Here is an 18,890-nt window from a genome sequence, read left to right on the forward strand (position 1 = left end):
ATGAAAGTATGATTCCTACTGCATCCTGAAACTAACCCAAGTAACATTTTAATAGCTGCAACAAAGTTGTGGAATGATCCAGCCCTTATCAGGTCCTGACGAGTCAATCAACACTTTTAAATCCTGCCTTTAAATTATTATTGTACTCCAGCTGTAGGATCTTGAAAGGTGCTATAGAAAATAAAATCTATGATTCTTACTGGAGTACCCGTTACATAAAGAAGGTTTCAGTACGTCAAACTTTCTGTTCCCTGTGAAGTTTTGAGTGGACTTCACCTGTGTGCACACCAATGTCCCCTCTAATTTTTAATGCCCCGTGCGTGCCAAAATTTCAAGTTTTTTAACTAGTGCCAAAAACTTGTGTGCACTACATTGAGTGTATGTAAAATGGTAAACCTGAAATTATTTTTTGTTAATATAGTCATTCTCATAGAATCCAAAAGACTGGGACAGCGATTCAACAAGCCCAGTCACAGAGACTGAGTGTCGAGTGAGCATGAGCAGGGAGGTACGAGACTACGAGAGCATAGATATCGATGAGCGAGTAGCAGTAATAAAGCACACAGCCAAGTTGGGCCTTTCGCAGCCAGTCTCATGTGGTCAATTTTGCATTTTTCGATTGATAACCATGTTTGTTTTATTATTATCATTTTTGGGGGGAATTTAATTTTTTGTGCGCAGTTCAATTTCCTATGTGGGTTGATTTCATAACCTGTGTGCGCGCGCACACACATGCGCACAGCTTAGAGGGAACATCGGTGCTCACTGCTCATGTCGTTGTTTTACTGCTATTTATCTCCACTACAAGTCTCGCAATCTCCGCTACAAGCAAACCAAAATGAGCAGAAATAAAAGACTTAAGTATCATTTGTGTGTGTTTATTAGAAAATGAAGAGGGACTTACTTTCCAACCTCATCTATAACTGGCGCTGGACAGAGTAAATATGTATCTGTTATATCCGCAGGCTTCTCATCTGCAAAAAACAGAATGTTGATTTTTCTTCTGTTATGAGAATTTTTTTCCTCCCAGATACAACATTTATACAAATCATAGTATTTTGCTGTCAATAATAATATAAGCACAAAGAAACTGTTTTACCGTGACTTTGGCTAAAAATATCTGATAAACATTTATAAGGCAGATTTGAAAGAAATAGAGATATTAATGAACTTTAACAATGTAGCTGTTGTGCTGTTTATCCACAATGACATTTAAGTAACATTGCAGTTGCAGTCTGGAATTATTTGCCTTTATTTAGAAAAAATAAAAAAACAAAATAGAAAAAAAAGCAAAAAACAACTGAAGGAACCACTCACTTATGGTGATGGTGTCATTGATTTTAAAGCTGCACAAGACTTGTTCAGTGTTCCTGGCGTGTAAAAACCCATTCCCTCTCACCACGACTTGAAAGGACTCTAGGAAGGAAAGACGTAAAATGTCAGTTTGGAATTCTGTAAAGGGAAACAATTAGTAAAACATTCTACGCCCAACATTTACAAAAGTAAAAATAAATAAATGTATTTGATCCCTAGTTCAATGACTTTCACATACTGTAGATGTTATTGTGGCAACAAGAAAGTACAAGAAACACATCATACAACAATCTCTTTAAGTGAGCTTATAAATTAAAAGCCCTTCTGAGTATCATGGATTTTCAACAATTACAAAAACATATAATAAAAAAATTAAATACCTACTACATTTTGCAAATGTATTGATGAATATTTCACTTAAAATCTGTAACACAAATGGTTCATCAAATTTTGAGAGGAGGTCAAATTGTAATACTAAACTTCTGTTCTACTATGTATACTGTAAATGTTTCTGCCCAGGACTCCATGCATCCTTCCTCCACCCCATCTTCACCCTTGCAGCAGCTCCCTGGTTAATTCCTCATAAGTCAGGGGGGTTGTGACAGCACCGATCTTCAGCCACCTCTGTCATTTCCTCAGCCATGCAACTTCAAGTCAAACATCAAAGCATACAGCACACTACCCTCCATATTCCTCCACTTGTTTTGTCGTAAATAGAATTTGACCAAACTACTTAAAAGGAAGCTGACACAGCCACATGATACGTGATATACTTTCTGATAGGAGTGTGTCCTGTCTGCCTACGTTTATTACTCAGGTTATGCAGCAGGAGTTGTTTTGCACATCGTCTTCTCGTGCTTTAAAAAGGCTTTAAAAAGGTCAAGCACAGGGCAGACAGCAAGTGTGTAGGATATTTATCATCTCACATTATTGGGTGCATCCTTACATTAACATTTAATAACAATACCAGTGAAAAAAAGCCAAAAATCATTCACTGGTGCTACTAATCAAGTGCCGCTGTGCAGGAAAACCTCTCACTCCTGTAGCCAAAGGAGTTTCCTCCCGCAGCCGAGGATCTGTGACCTTTCCCTCCCCGCGGGCAGCGCTCCGCGACACACAGGCCGGAAAACAGCATATGTCACAGATGCAGAAAAAAAGAAAACAACTTCCAAGCCTGTCTAAAAGCAGAAAAGTCCTTTAGGAAAAAAAAACAAGAAAGGAAAAGACTTCCCAGCTGCAGGAACCAAACCGCTTTTTCCGTTACACTTGTACAGTTTCACAACTTTGTTTGATGTATACGGTGGTAAACAAGGGTGAACAGTCCAGCATCTAAAAATTTAGATGACAGCGTGAAGTTCACTGAATAAAAGCGTATCGCACACATTGTGCCATCAGGACATCTCTAAAGGTCGCTGATATTGTTTTTTTTCCACTTGAAGATTCTCTGACAATTCTCCCTGTGTGCTCCAGAATACACAGTCTTTCACACACACCAGATATGCTTACTCAGTTAATTAAGAAGACCCTCAAAACGTGTCAGCGCAAATGGTACAGTACACTCATTCATATACAGAGTAATACATCCTCACATTATTTGAAGTCTGTTTTATTAATGTAACTGAAAACACTTCAGACTTCTGCAAGTATTTCAACGCGTAATTCTAAAAATACTCAGAATCCTTCTGCTCCAGTTTCTCTCATAATATCCCACATCAAATCCACAGCTCTAACACGTATGTAACAAACGCTATGTATGCTGTCGATTCCTTTATGGTAAAAACGTAGACTTTTGGTGTGGGGGCTCTGACGTATAACAGACACTAAAATTAAAAATCAATCCAAATGTCGGTTCTGGTCAAAACCGCAGAGTCCTGACAATGTCAGCGCGTCGTGGCCGTTCGCATCTCTGGCCTGACCCACTGGGAGCGCGACCGGCACCTCTTCCCCCCGCCCTGACAGCAGGCCGCCCTGCCTCCGCGCTCCGCTGATGCAAATGACTCTCCGGACCAAAGGCCCCTGCTTGGTCTCCCTTTTCTCCTCGGCGCCGCGCCGCATCCCGCTAACCTGATGGCCGTATGTTCAAATGGCTAATTCTCTTTAATTTCGGGCCCTGGCTGTGACCGCGTCCTTTTCTTTCTTCGTTACTGTCACATTATACATTGTCAATTTTGACAAGATAGCGAAGGGAAAAAGGTCAGCGCTGCGATAACTGGGCAGCGCTGGCAGCGAGATGGTGGGCTGGGGCTGGTGCGCGCTGGCTGCGCTGTCGGCTTGGCTTCCCCGGCTCTGATGAGGAGCTGACTGCTTGCATCCACACCTGGGAGCTGACGTTGCCGGTAGGATGCTACATTCAGCAGAACCTTTCAATCACGTCTGGGGACCACGAGCGTAATCAGAGCAATGATGCTGTCAAGTTCTATAGCGGCCACCTTCAGCTCCGAACTGATGGCCTGTTTACAGGCTGCATGTCCCGGTCGCTTCACATCAGCGTGATTGTAAAGATAGCAGCGCTCCCTGCCACATCAGGAGAAGGAGGGAGCTCTTAAAGAGATGGAGGCAAGCGCACTGTCATGGACTCCTCCAGCTTCCGTCTCGGCATCTCGCTAGACATCCTTACGCTGTCAGGCTCACTAATTAGCTGCAGAAGGCTGATAAAAAAATTCATTTGTGGAAGCAGCTAGAGGTACCACACTGATAATGAAAGAAAAAATGTTGTTGTTGTTGTTGGGTTTTTTTTTTTGCATTGTCGGGTACTATTATTATTTTCCAGTTCATAATTCTGTTTTTTATTAGATTTATTAGATATTCAGTTGCACCGCGGCTAATTCAGATCAAAAACCTTTTCACCCGAGCCTTAGTTGCTAATTACTGCTCTGCATCTTTTGAAATAAACATCACGAACTAATGAATATATTTGGAATCGCTTTCGAAACATGTTATGATTTAAACGCCTTAGCCAAGTGCTCTTTATTTATATACAACCATGTAATGTGTTATTTATTTATTTTTTTCTTTAATATACTTTTATGTATATTAAAGAAAAAGTCAGGTGCGTATTGATTGTCAAAGCCTACTAATCCCGAATTCAATATCGGAAGCACGACCCTGCACTTTGATTTGTATGCCTGTAAAGCATTCAGCGCTAGATCTTCCCCGCTCGGCTCTGTCATTAAAATGTCTTCATCACTGAGCAGCGTTCACACTCCAGCGCCGCTGCAGAGAGCTCCCCTCTCTTGCTCACCCCCCAACGAATCTGGAGTGACACGGCCTTTTCTGTGCGCTCGCCAGGAACATGCTCATCGTATCGTTTCGACAGGCAAGAGAGCACGGCCAGCCTCTCATTTTCCATACATGGTCGATTTGTATTTTTCTTAAATTCCAGGGAGCGCCTTGCTCCCCACTGTCTGTTTACGCATAAATTAGCACTGACTCAACGCAGGCTAGACTACAACTGGAAACTGCACTGCTGTCAGTCTCCGCGATACCCCTGTCTGGGCTCTTACCTCCGGCGCACACGCTTGATGGCTCAGCAGCTAAAATCTCAATGCAGGACTTCCTGAGGATCTAGGACACAGCACCAAGGGAAACGGTTAGCGATCGGGATTAGAAACAAAAAAGACAAAGTACTTATTTCGCTCATAAAACAAAATCACTTCATTTACCGAATCAATCATGCCTCTGAGAGCCTGGAATCCTCCTATCACTGGAAACACATGTTCTATGGTATCAGCAATGGTGGCCAACTACAAAAGGACAAACAGCATTACAGTGGTCATTTACTCACATCATTCACTGAGCTCCAGTTCTCGACAGATTACATAAATCACTTATGTCTTCTTCTTACGTTAAAAGTAACTGCCCTGTGTGCTTTGCAAGAGTGATTGCAAAACTATGCAATGACATAAAGGGCTGAAATTCACTTAAATTGTACAAACAACGAACACATTCCCAAAAAACAGGGGACACAAATCACTTCAAGCTCATCCAGGAGGGCAAAAGGAACATGCACAGTCCTTTCATAGCTTTGTAGTTTATTCTAAACGTTGTCACTGGGGTTTTGTCTTTTGGAAAAGAGAGGGCTTGGATAAAGGTTTTGCTTAATCAGCTGGATAAATCTGGGACAGTGTAAGATTGGGCAAAGGTGGGGATTCTGGAATGGACTGTTTGTGTGCTACAGTAGTTTTAACTCACAGGGCCCGGTTTACCTGTGTCTCATTGAAATCCTTCACTCCAACGCAATAGACAATGGCTCCAAACGATCGAGCTCTCTCAGCCTGCGTTTGGATTGGTAAAAAACAATATTTACATAATGATCAATGCAAATCCTGTTAATATTGTTCTATATTAATATGTGACGGCACTGTTCACTTACCTCTTGCTGTGCATGGTAGAATTGCTGTTCATTAAGTTCTCCATCCGTCAATGCAATTATAACACTAGCTGTCCCTTCAATGCAGAAACCAAACAAAAATGCTTTAGAATTGCTGACTATGTTGCCAGCTATAGGCAGTGAATAGTTTCAAATGAGACCTACCATAATTTTCGTGGTAAATTTGTTCATTTGCCTGCAAGTGTAAAATAAGACAATGTTACTGAAACAGCAAATTGAAAAAAAATCAACATTTATATGCAGTATAAAAGAAGTAGGGGCTTTATGGAGTGAAGGCTGTACCCTTTCCAGTCCTAAATGCATAAACGTGTCTCCTCCAGGTATCTCTCTCCTGAGAGCATTAAGGCCTTTCCTTATTTCATCCCTTGAGGAGCAAAAGAAAAAAGGTATAAAGAAACATTTTCAACAAACTCATCATCATGTAGCTTCATCGCTGGAACGCCTCAATTTTCAATGCAGTGCAGGCAGCACACAAACAGGAGCAGGGTGGTATTTTCAAGGCTTTTAAGGCTGAAGTGTTGAAGTGGATCCCAGACCTTGCCACGCCTGGGTAGGTGGGTGACTGAACCAGGGTTTGGAGCTCCTGCTGGCTGGCCCACATACAGGACCGCAGGGGTTTGTGAAGGGAACAGCAAATTAAATATTTATTGACAGGTCTAGCGAACTCCACCACAAGCACAGGACACAGACACTGCTGCAGCTGCTGCAAGGACATTTTCACTGTTTCCTTCATCTTAAATCTCCCCATCTGGACCTGATTGAAATCTTTCAGGAGATTCATTTAAAAATCAAACTCAAATGTTTACAACAGGAGACGTTATCAGTATGAAAGCGAAGCTTCACCTGTTTTCGGTCAGCTTCATGATCGTCGTCCCACGGGTTGAGAACACGATGAAGGACATCCTCAGCATGGGACTGGAAGGAGCGTTGGAGAGATAATCCATCAGTTATTGGTTAAATTACATCAAAACCACGTGCCTGTGTTGAAATGATACAAACATTTCTGGGCAATGTAAGATAAACTACAGCAGGGAAAATGAATTTAAGAAAATACAGATGGTGAATATTCAAGAAGACGGGAAAATTTGTTTTTTTTCCACTGTTAATTCACCAGTCCTTCGTGAGAAATATGGCAGACTCTGATCTTGTCTGAAGCCCTCTGATTTTTCTCGAGTGAACCCAGACACCACAGTTCAACAATCTTTAAGTAAAATGTTAACGTATCTCACCTAATGAACTTCTCTGCCAAATGTTCAACAAAGGAGTATATCTCGATCCAGTGGTTTTTGACACTTCCAGATCTGTAAAAAAAACACACCGATACAGTTACAATACTTTGTAACATCGAGCTCACTGTTTCTTACACACTATGAAGAGATTATTGTATCCTAATATGAAGCACTGAAACCAATTTTATGTTCTACCAGAACAAATAAGGACTTAAGTCAGGAACAATAACGATTTGCTATTCCACCCAATCTGCCATCACCTCTCTGGTTTCTGTATGGTGTGTCAAGCTCTGAAGCTGCAGCTCCACCCCTCCGATTAATTGGGCTCAGTAATTAATTGCAGACCCACAGGCGCTCGGAATGTAGGCTAATTGCTTTTATAGGAGACGTATGCGTCTCATCCTGCAGTGACACAAGACCATGCCTCCTCAGAAACTGGAGGCCTGCCGGTGAACAGATGGTCAGGGATTGAATTCACAGTTTGGGAAAGGCTATAAATAAACAGGATTTGTTCAGCTTCTAAGAGCTGAAATGTGCCTTTCTGGAGAGAAGAAGGTCGAAAATGGATTAAATTTTAATGACGGAACGGCTTAATTGATGACTCGGCTAACTTCCCATGTGAAAAAAAAAAAAGCAGGAAGTCTATGCTCTGCGCTGGACGTTGTTCCGCAGCATTTCATCTCAGGAGACCTGGGAGCATCCCGTCGGGGCAGGCAGACAGGCAGGAAATGAGTTGAGGAACCTTTTTTGCACTGGGCAGGTCTTTTAACCCTGACGTGACCAAAGTGAGGAAAGGTCACTGGACATTGCTGATTCCCTGGTGCTCCAGGAGCAGACGCCTGTGACCTGGAGGCTCATTCCTACACACACCGACTCGCACTTTTTTTTGTAAGAACAATCAAAAAAATACCCCAATAAACAACGAACGGTGCTATTAAACTGAAGCGATTCAAATGGAAAACGGACATACTGCCCTTAAACATACATACTGTTTAAGACGTAACCGCACTGTCCTCCAGATTGATATAAAAGGTTTGAATAGGAAAGCTTTAATCATGCCTATCAAACTATTACAGCTTGGATTGTTTTGAACAAGCTCAAGCATTTAGATTATACCCTTGCTCTTTATTTAACACACCTTAGGCTTTTGCAGCTTGTCCACACTGGCTCTCCTGAATGAGTAACTCATTCAGTGCACCACGGCCTGTGCTGGTTGAGCTGCAGACTTCGGACAACCTGCCAGAGGTCCTCTCACTTGTAACTGGTCTTACACTCTTAGAAATGGTCACTGTACCTGCTCCCACTACAGGGAAACTCAGGAACAACTCAGAGCTTTTAGTTGGTTAACATCGTATTTTCATAAAAATTATACAGGATCAACAAATTCTTTTAAAGTAATCAATATTTACAAAGCAGCTTTATAGCAAAACCTAAACTGTACAACACAAAAAAGGTATTAACTCACAGCAAACCAGTCTGCTCCACATGACAGCAGAAAAGATGATGACATTACATTGGGCTGATATTGATGCAACAGAAAGCACCAACACAGAACTCAGTTGTGTTTTGCTTCCCGTTAGTTTTTTTTACCCAAGGTTAACTTGTGAACCCATGTAAAACCTCTTCAGTATTTTATTGCTCTTGGAACGGTACATTTTGAATGATTTGTAAAATTGTAGCCTAGCTTGCATTTTCCTCACCTGTCCAAACAGAAGAAAGAGAGGATGTGGGTAGCTTCTTAGTTAGAACCACGATGAAAGCAAAATAAATCCAGTTGAGACATTTCTGTGGTATTCTCTGATCTAATTTTGATAGCTTGTGTTTAAGTTAAATTTTCAACGTTTCACTTTCCCCTTAGGTGATGGAACAGGTTAAACAAAAGAAACCCTAAAAGCTTAGAAATCACGATTCTCACATAAAGATACAGAGTATATGAGTGATGTAATGTGCGAATGATTTATGATTTAAGCCTGGAAGATTTATTATATCCTTTCAACAGACTACTACATTTTTAATAAATTCTAATCTACTTTATTTTATACAAGTACTAGAATCAAACAATGAGGTAAGAGATCACCAGTGCTCACATAGCAGGCTCTGGTGAGGGAAGGATACAGATGATTAATAGAGCTCTGGGTTTCTCTAAATCATACTGCATGTTGTTTGAATATTGAATTACATCAACGTTTAAGAACATACAAAAGGTTACCAACAAGAGAAGGCCATCTGACCCATCAAGCCCATTTGGTTGACCGAAGAAGCCCATCCAGCAGATCCATGAAAGAAGCCAGCAAGGGTAGGTGCTTCAACAACATGACTGCATGCTTTTTCCAGACTCTCACAACCCTTTCTTTAAAGTGTTATCAGTTTTAAATGCACTTCTATGTAGATTCCCCTAAAGTCAGCAATAAAATGTATTATCGCTGATATCAGAATAGAAAAAAAAAACATTATATCAAATAGGCTAGAGTGAAAAAAGATGTACTACTGTATGTAGGACATACTAAGATGAAAAACAAATACTTAAAAGATACCTTGATTTTTGTTTTCTCAGAACATTCTTATATTGCTGTAGCAGGGCTTGAATCTGAATAACCAAGGGAAAAGTCCTATTGAATTCTTAACCAAAATTTGAGTTCCAATATTGTCAAATACAGAGCATGTTTCACAGAATAAATAAGCACCCCGAGCCAAAGTATGACTTGATCTCTGTGGTTTGGCCAGAGTCACTGAATGGTATTTTTCACGCCCTTAAAATCTGTCAGCAGCGCTGTACCATTGAATCCACAAAGCGTACCAAACGCCTGATGATGCATACAGGCCTTCGCTCCTCAGGCCTTTACTAAACTTTATAGATTGAAGGGTAAAGTTTAAAGTGCAGCTCACATTTCCGGGAAACTCGTAGGATTACAGACAGACCCTTTAAAGAAACATCCCTCAGCTGCTCAAATAAATTCACTTCACAGCTCTAATCATTTTAAATATTTTTGTTTTTCCTCACCCAGAAGAATGAGGCTTTTGACCACACGTTCCCAGCAATAACCGTCCTTTTAGCCTCAGAAATTCCATGATGATATCAGAGAGAGGGGACCAATATTCATCTCGGACGTGTTTGTATCTCCTCAGACAATGCTTCCAGTAAAAATAGCGGCTGAAGCTCTGCTTTCAGAGGAGCCAGCCCACGACTTTCTTTTTGGCATTTCTGGGACTTTCATGTGGAACGCTTTCAAAACGGCAACATCCTGGAGACCACAGCGCATACTGCAAAGTTCGCAAGTTTTTGTTTCTCTCAATGTCCCAAGCACTAGGCAACCACTAATCAAAACAATTCGGTTTCATTGAAGCCTTGATGCGCAAATAACGAGGGTGCAAAGGCAATAAAAATACCACATCGCCAACTATACATGTGCATAGGCAAAATGTTTATACGAAACGAATAATCCACATTTATGAATGGAATCAAGGTACTGGGCATTATTAAGTGTGGCAGGTGATGTGTGCCAAACTGTCACAGTTTCTTTCTTCAGTTTGGGATCAATGAACACTGGGAACTAAACTGAGACCGCTCCGTCTTCACCAATTTCATATCTGTGAAGAACGTCGGTGACACCTTTTCCCTTAGCCGGTCCTGTCTGCTCCCTCAGACCTGTTCAGCAATTCCCCAGACTCAGAACAGGAAGAGGCTGGCTGTGCACTAGGCTGCAGGCTTCAGTCCCAGCCAGGGCCATCTCAGCTCATTAATTGTCTATAAAAAGAGAGGCTCTGTGGCCTCTCAGGTTATGGGACTCCACATGATCCGATACTCTTAAAGGATATTATACTCCTTTCACTCCAAGGAAATACCAAAATGTCGTTTGTGTGATTATATCAGCCCCATGAAATAAACAAGGAACTGATTACAGATTTTTTTTATGGCAATAACAGTGCCATGGGACATTTTACACCACTTTAACACAAATGCCAAAGTTTGCTAACACACCCGATGCAATTTAATAGTGGAAACGTCAGGAGTGTGAAGCTGGATCACTAGTATGAAAGTTCATTCTACAGTTGACAGGTTTGAGCATGTCTTTATTGATATTGAGCATGATATATTTACAGCTTACAGCTGCATTTAACTCAACTGTTTTTACGAAAATATGTATTTTAGTCTTAACAACACATATACAGTATAACCACACATCATACAGTAATAGTTTAGACTATTAAATGGGTGACTAACCACTGGGAGCAATAAACTCAAAAAGCTAACATTATCCACATCAAAGCCTGACAGACAAACATGAAAAAGTGTTTAAGTCCCATAAAGGGAAACTGTTTGCATTAAAATAAAACTTCATATATAAGAACAAGCAATAGCATAAGAGCAAACTTTTCAAAGTGTTAAAAACTCAGCCAAGAACAAGCTAAGCCCAACACCTCAGTCTTCAGCCCAAAGCAAGGCATCTGCATTGGGTCAGAGCTCCTAATTTCCAGCAGCACTACAGCTCATCCCTCAGGGAGAGAATGGTGGAAGGCTCCACATTTTCCCTTTAGCCAGAACATGCTCCTGCTACACAGCGCTGTATCGTTTCTGAAGACAGGAAACGATCAGATCACTTAGTCTGGGTGCACACCAAACCAGTCCCATCAGATAAATACTAATTTTACAGAAAGGCAATTCAAGCAGAGGAGGGTGTGCCACGCTGTGACTTGTAAACAAATACGTTACATTTTTCATGAGAAATATAAAGTGTTTTCCATACATGTAATACACAGAAAAACTGCACACGAATATGAAATACTGCAGATTTTTGTTCCCTTAAAATGTGTGAACCTCTCTGTAGGCAACGGCTGAATAATTGTAGAATTAATTATTACTTTTACCTCAATTGAGCTATTATGAAACAAAACACAAATTATGCAGGTTAAAAAAATCTTTAAATGAACATTTGGTTTCAGTAAAATCTTAACAAGAGGCGATACCCAAGGAGTTAAAAAAACAACCCCTCTGTTTATTAGCACTTGTAAATCAGCAGGTGAGGATCCTACAGTCTGATTCAGCTGTGCCGCATGTCTTAGAATTCCTTCAGGAGTGCTCGAGCACTATTATTTAAAGGTGCAGTGCCCCATTAAAGATTTAAAATGGTTCTTAAAACGTAGTAGTGTTAATACATTGTGTGTTATAGTGTTTCCTGAAACCTTCATCAGATCAAAAAACAAACTTTCAGGACCTTTGCAGCCTCATTTTCTAATAATTTGCAGGTAAATCATTAAACAAAAACTTCCTACAGAAGGAAAAATTGCCAACTACTGTGGGCATTGTAAATAACCTGATGTAACTCTCAAAACGTTTCTCGTACTGGAATGGCTTTCTGGATAATTAGTAGGAAAACATTTTTATAAAATGGTAAAACACTCAAAGGCATTTTACTGGCGCAAAATGATGCATGGATTAGAGATACTAGAGCCTTTAATGGGGAATAATGCTGACTTAAAATAACTAATGTGAGGTTAAACAGCCCGGTTTCTTACGTGATACATTAAATTCCCACAAGCCTTCAAGAGCCTAAAGGAGAAATTAACCTCTCAGCTAATACAGCACAAGGCCCTTTTAACAAACCCTGTCACATTGCATATCAGTGGGTCTAGTGAAGCTCTGATCTGTGGAGCACAACACAACATGCAATGACTAATTCTTTCTAAGCAGAGGGTAGAAACCATCAGAGGAATGATATCTAACCTGAAAAGGAAAATATTTTGCATTTAGAAGATACATGCAGACATATATTATCTCTAACAGCACAACTGTGTGTTCACAGACAGCAGTCTGTTCCCTTATGTCACTGAATCAAGTCAAATTAATATGTGCTGTAGTAGATGGTGTGCCTTTCAATTGTTTTTGATGTTTACTTGATAACTTCACAACATGGCTGCCTATTTACTTTTGAAAGGCAATGTGACCTTAAACCCTGAATGGTATAATGGCAATATGACATAATAACAATGCTATAATGGCAATATAATAATGGCATTGGTGATATAATTCCAATACTCGTGGCTTCCTTGAGCACCTATACCTTACTGCGAACACTTAAAGGCAAGATAAAAGGAAGGTTTTACCAGCTAAGCCGCGGCAACCTTTAAATGGATAAATTTAACCATGTCCACTTCATGGATTCAACGAAAAGGACACACCTATTCTCTCAAACATTCCTAGAGCACTCCAGAGGGTACAGTTCATTTTGGCGTTCACAGACAGAGACCTCGCTGGCCTTTTCACATCAGTAAAACCCTTAACCAATACTATCCGAACGCAAAGTAACACTGGATTTCTTCTGAATGAAAGTAAGCCCCATGTAGTGCCAAGAAATAAATATTTAATCAATTAAAACATATCTGAAAACATTTCTGAACTTGCTCTCCCTTGTTCTGTCAGATTACAATTACCGTTTAGGTTTTCTGACATATATTGTTCGGTTTTCACCTCACTTAGCTTTGTACATGAAATTATACTCAGGCTCCCAACACATTGGTGCTCACTGCAGCCTGAAGCACTACATGTCTGAACTCAGTACATTAGTAACCCCCCCAAAAAAACAGCTAAAATATCTGAAATGTCAGAATATCTCTGCACAGCCCTTGGGGTGAAAAAAAAAACCATAGTAAAGGATTGGTTTTTGTCCATTCAGGGAGAAGAAAGACGAAGTGGTTCACCTCAACAGTAATGACCAGACACAATGAAAAATGTCTACAATCTAGCAACGATATTATTAAAACTGGAGCGTTCCCTATGGCATAAGTCTCCAAATAATGTCTTTTTTTCATCCTTGTGGATTCAGACAATTACATGTGGATACAACTCAGAAATGTAGCTGTGTGCCAAACATAGTATCATAGACACGCAACTTTAATTTAGTAACAGACCAAAAATATTCTAATTGCATTTCACCAACCAAATTTATTACTGCACCCCGACTTGGCTGACTAACTCTTGCATGTGTGTGTGTGTGTGTGTATGTGTGTGTGTGTGTGTGTGTGTGTCACAGAAGTTTTTTCGAAACAGGGCTAGAAAATGGCATGTAGAGAACTACCCCAGTCTATTTCCCAGTGACTGCTGGTCTCAAGCAGAATAATAACAGTGTACCCACAGTGTCATTAAAAAGAAAGAATTATTAATTAGACAAACACCTCATATTGCTTGTCCCTTCCTTGTATAGCTCACTCACTCCAAGGGCCATGTGTAACCAACGATTTGTTAAGTCACAAAGTTACAGTAAGTCAAAAATATTTCTGAGCAGAAATGTCCTCTATCTGACAGAATGTCCATGCTGTGACCTTGCTTCCCTTCTGTGTTTCTAGTCAAAAGACTGAGTTGGTTTCTGATTTTGGAATCCTAAGCATCTAACCAAAGTCTGAAAAGCTCTGAAAAAAACAACAACTCCTGCTTTAAGCCATTTTGAAAAGAATCAGACAAATACCAGCGATGCGGCTGTGGAAGAAATCCTGAACAGTATTTCAACTCTAACTTGCTCGGTGTGAGGGGTGACTGGCCCTGTGGACTAGCAAGTCAGGGATGGTGGAGACCTGTTAGCATGATAAACACCAGAAAACAGTGCTCTGGAGACCCATAATTATAATCCGGACCAGGAAACTCCTGTTATTTTCCTCCCAAACTTTTCTTTTGTTATGAACTCTGTTAAAAGTATTTTTTTCGAACAGCAGGATTACTCAAGCATTAGTAAAACAACAAGGTGTGCAAAACACATTTTAAAGTAAATAGCAGAGATGTGTCTTTAACAAAACTAAAAACAGCAAGATATATAAGGAAGGTCGTCTGTTCTATAAGACACAGAACAGTTAAAAGGTTAGAAAATCAACAAGTGGAAACAGTCACTGCTCGGCACTAGAAAGAACTTAAAAAATGCATCTTAGAAAGACACTTTTAGGAGACATCAAAATAAAAAAACGCATTCTGAAGGACAATCAAACATAAACTGTTCTAAAACAAATAAGCATAAAAATCAGATGTCAGAGCACAGTCTTCAGAGCTGCATGATGCTTCTGTATTCTTAAACAAATGGTAGAAACAATCTTTTTCCACTAATTGCTTATTTACTAAAACAAAACAGTCATGTGTAAGATGAGACTCATACACTGTACTGATGCTCATTAAATAGTGTAGACCTCAGACCCTATGGAAAGTTACACGCAAACATCCCAGTTGTTCAAGTGGTTTGATTTAAGCAAAATCTTGAACAATAAGTAAACTGGGATCACCAGTATAACAATGCTGATAGTCTTTCCTTAAAAAATATCCTGTCTTCCTTCCTTAAAAGAACATAATTTAACAAATTATGACAGTCTTAGAAAATATAAACTTTAGTTAATTAAAATGTGATCATATTTTAAACGTTTAATACATGAAATGTAGATGTGCCCCACATACCAAGTTAAAAAAAGAGACCTACAGATCTATTTGAAATTTAAAAGTCCTTTAATTATTTGCTTTTCAAGTTCTCTTTGAGTGAAATTTGAAAGGATTAGGCTTCAGGAATACTAAGCGTATGTATTCGGCAAATTTTAACATTTCAATTGTAAAAATACAAATCTTATTCAGACTGCAAATAGCCTTGCCCACAAATCTGTCTATACTGACAGCAGCACAAAAGAGGCCTGCGGATTACGTAATTCTCTTGTCATCCTGTGTTTTGCTCAAAAGTCGTGCTTTTCTAAGAAACTTCCAAGTTATCTAGGAAGCCAAGAGCCCACAGTCAGTTTGTTCAAGTCGTGCATTTAACCTGAAATTAAAACAGGTTGTGTCCACAGAAGTATACTGCATTATAGAACGGTTCATAAATCCAGCAGAAGAAAAGTTCAGTGGCTCTCTTTCCTTTTCTTTTAAACGTCACAGGTATCACGCTGTATCCCACATATTTGGTGTTTTTGTTGTATATACTGTACATAGGCCTTCTGAGAACTGAGCGAAAGGAAGCGCTTCCTTCTCCACTAACCCTATAGCGTGTTCCCATCAAGTCTCCACGGAAAGAAAGACTGACCGCAAAGGAACAAAGCGGAGATCTTTAAACTGCTGGGTCAGCTAACTCATCATCACACTGTGCCCCCCTCTCTCTGCACACTCACACGGTACGTTTTTTAGTCTTCCCGCAAAAGCAAGCAAGTCTCACAACAAAGGAAAGGCAAGCGGCAATTTCTAAGCCCGTTTTCAGATTTTACCAGGGTTTCGTTTGTGTAACACCGAGAGGCGCAGTGTAAAGCCGCGTATTAAATGGTGAATGATTAGAACAGTCAGTCCCCAAAACTTCAGACGTCTGTGAAAAAAAAAAGGGTCCTGAAATGCGCCTCAGCTCACAAAAGCCAAACGGGCTTCTCTTCGCTCAGCGTGAAATCAGCGCTGAGCCTTCGCGCGCGGCAACCGTGGAGTCAGACAGCTGTAACAGCTGGAGCAGCAGCTCCATCAAGCAGTGTAACCCAATCCATGCATCCTGCTCCCAGTTCCCAGCTCCGTGGGGGATGTGCTGCTTTTCTTCGCTTGAAAAGGAGACTGCAAAAATAATATACGTCTTCTTGGAGAAAGCGCTTTCCCCGCTTCCGTAAAAAGCATACATCTTTAACACACCGTTTAGAATAGCTTTAATGGGAAAAATGCGCGCAATTCAATATATTCGGATTAGCTGCTTCGTCTTAAAATCGTTAGTAGGATATCCAAAGTTTAATATTCTGCATAGCTGACAGCGTTAAATGACCCAGAGAGTAAACTTTCTGTATCTGGTATAGACAACGCAGAAACTCAGCTCAACATATTGCCTATTCGACCAGTATAGATTTCACCACTTCAAGGTAAAAAAAAGTCTCCCGGTACGCCCAGCGCCCGTCTCTACAAAGCAGAGTGGTTGCATGGCTAAGTGCAGTGAAGAGTAAATAAACTGTTACATTTACGACGGTCACTTACTTGTCCAGGACAAAGTACAAGTCGAAAGCACCTTGACAAGACCTTTCTTCCTCTTCCTCTTCCTCCACTCCGGGCTCTGCTCTGACTGAAGCACTTGTGAACATTAGGAAGCCCAGCAGAGCTAAGGCAAGAGACATGTTAATCAAAAAGCTCGCCATCTTTTTCCCGTCTGGTAGATCCCCCCAAAAAAAGCGCAGCCGAGGAATTCAAGTGATTCACATTATCTCATGCGTCTTGATAAGGTTTTCTCCCGGCTGAGTTGGCCAGGAAACGTCAGTCGCCCAGGATTGTCACGGTTGTTGTAGGTGTCGCTTCCTTTGGATCTGCTAGGAGGCTCGATTTCGAAACATTCCTCAGACTTGCCCTTCTTCTAGCGGAGCGGAGCGATGAAAGAGACGACCATGCCAATACTGGGATAGAGGAAACTACTTCCCTTTTCCGGAAAACACAAAACGGAGAACAAATTATGAATATGGGCAAGATTTAGGGTCACCACTGTCCACAAAACACAGGTCCACGCACGAAGTTCGGAAAAGTGTCAGTATGCTTACACAAATAACAAAGGCGAGTAGCAGAAAAGTGAGAAACCAAAAGATAAATTATTCGCCTAATGTGTGAAGACAGACGTATCAGTTAAGAGCTCATTTCAGACGCACATTAGATAGATTGGGGAAGAAATGTTACTATTCCTACTTTATAAATGGGAAGAGTGCAACAACAGAGACCCAGGCTACTTTAACAGATACAAACAAGTCAATTAAAGACGGCATCATGTCAGTTACCTGGATACACAGTTAAAGTAACTCGTCTTCGGGGAAATGAATTGTTTTTTGACACGATGTAGCACCAGGGCACTTAGAGTTTGCCAGATAAGGCGGTAAAACACCACAGTGTTGGAACTATTAAACCTACTGCAGCTTTTTCTCAGGTTACAGGCTGTCTGAAACGTGCTGCCGGTCACCGCTGTGCTGTCGGTGGCTCGGTCTTAAACGCATCCCGGTGTGAAAAGGATACGAGGCACCAGAGCTACGTAGTCCTAAACTACGAACAATGGCAGTGAGCAAGGAGCCAGTATGGGCTGGCATCGCTTAGACACATTCCTTATAATTGTAATTATAATTGATCACCACGAGAACTATCCTCTGGCTTGAAGAAGGGAGAATGGGAAGACATGCAGACCGTTTTTATTGATATTAACCAAATTAATTAATTGATTCAAACAGCTAATGATTCGGTTATTTTGGCCTTTCGTAAAGTTTTTTTTTCTGTTTAGGAGGACATTGAAGTCACCACATCCTACAAAGGTATATATCTTATTCGTTTATTATTCTGCATCTTCCAAAGAAAGCCGTAAGCTGGTTTGACATGCAGTGGTGTTTCTTTTTGGCCTAAATCTTTGGCGAATTCTGGAGAGAAGGCTCTCCTGTCGAAAAAATAAACATAAAATAAATAAAGGTATTTAAATAAGAGAAGAAGCGTTCTGAAGAAAATAGATTTACAGTCTCACCCTTTTTGGAACAGTTAATAATCATTTTGGCTTTGCCACAATTTACATCCAGACTGAAGTTTTTAAACAGAAAATTGAGTTATGTCTCTGTCCTTCCTTACATCACTTATCTACATTGTGTTTTCAATTGAAATACATAATATTGATAATACTGTTTTATTATCATTCATAATAAATGTATTTCATTTAAATGCATATTTATTCATTATTGAAGGCAGTGGTAGGAATAATAGCTTTGTGTAGAATAACACCATCATTGACTAAATACTGCAACTTCGCGAACAATAGCTCCTCCATGGAGTCCGCGGCACACGGACACCACAGGTGTCGGTGGAAGTCCGGTCTGGGAAAAGGACCTCACCCTCAAGGTCTAGTGTGTAAAAAAAAAACCAAATGCCTTTTTCGGCGACTCACGTGAATTGGTTTTTATTTGTTCTTGTCTTTTATTTTGATATATTTGCGTGTTGTCTACTATATCTACTATTGGAATTTAATAAA

At 40.4% G+C, this 18,890-nt stretch overlaps 1 protein-coding gene across 1 annotated transcript in view; it reads right to left on the bottom strand.

Annotated features, from left to right (window-relative positions):
- The window catches only part of antxr1d (ANTXR cell adhesion molecule 1d), a 34,242-nt gene extending 16,741 nt beyond the window's left edge, over positions 1–17,501 (bottom strand). The window contains exons 1-11 of the mRNA XM_088917942.1: positions 16,886–17,501; positions 6,934–7,005; positions 6,548–6,619; positions 5,987–6,068; positions 5,849–5,879; positions 5,687–5,760; positions 5,520–5,588; positions 4,977–5,057; positions 4,818–4,878; positions 1,318–1,416; positions 905–974 (exon numbers count right to left, since the gene is read on the bottom strand). Coding sequence (XP_088774068.1) covers positions 905–974; positions 1,318–1,416; positions 4,818–4,878; positions 4,977–5,057; positions 5,520–5,588; positions 5,687–5,760; positions 5,849–5,879; positions 5,987–6,068; positions 6,548–6,619; positions 6,934–7,005; positions 16,886–17,043 — 869 coding nt within the window. The 5' untranslated portion in view covers positions 17,044–17,501. The remainder of the gene's footprint in view (positions 1–904; positions 975–1,317; positions 1,417–4,817; positions 4,879–4,976; positions 5,058–5,519; positions 5,589–5,686; positions 5,761–5,848; positions 5,880–5,986; positions 6,069–6,547; positions 6,620–6,933; positions 7,006–16,885) is intronic.
- Between the last annotated feature and the right edge of the window lie 1,389 nt (positions 17,502–18,890).

Source organism: Atractosteus spatula, chromosome 5 (assembly GCF_055471065.1).
Source record: "Atractosteus spatula isolate fAtrSpa1 chromosome 5, fAtrSpa1.hap1, whole genome shotgun sequence".
NCBI classification, from domain to species: domain Eukaryota; kingdom Metazoa; phylum Chordata; class Actinopteri; order Semionotiformes; family Lepisosteidae; genus Atractosteus; species Atractosteus spatula.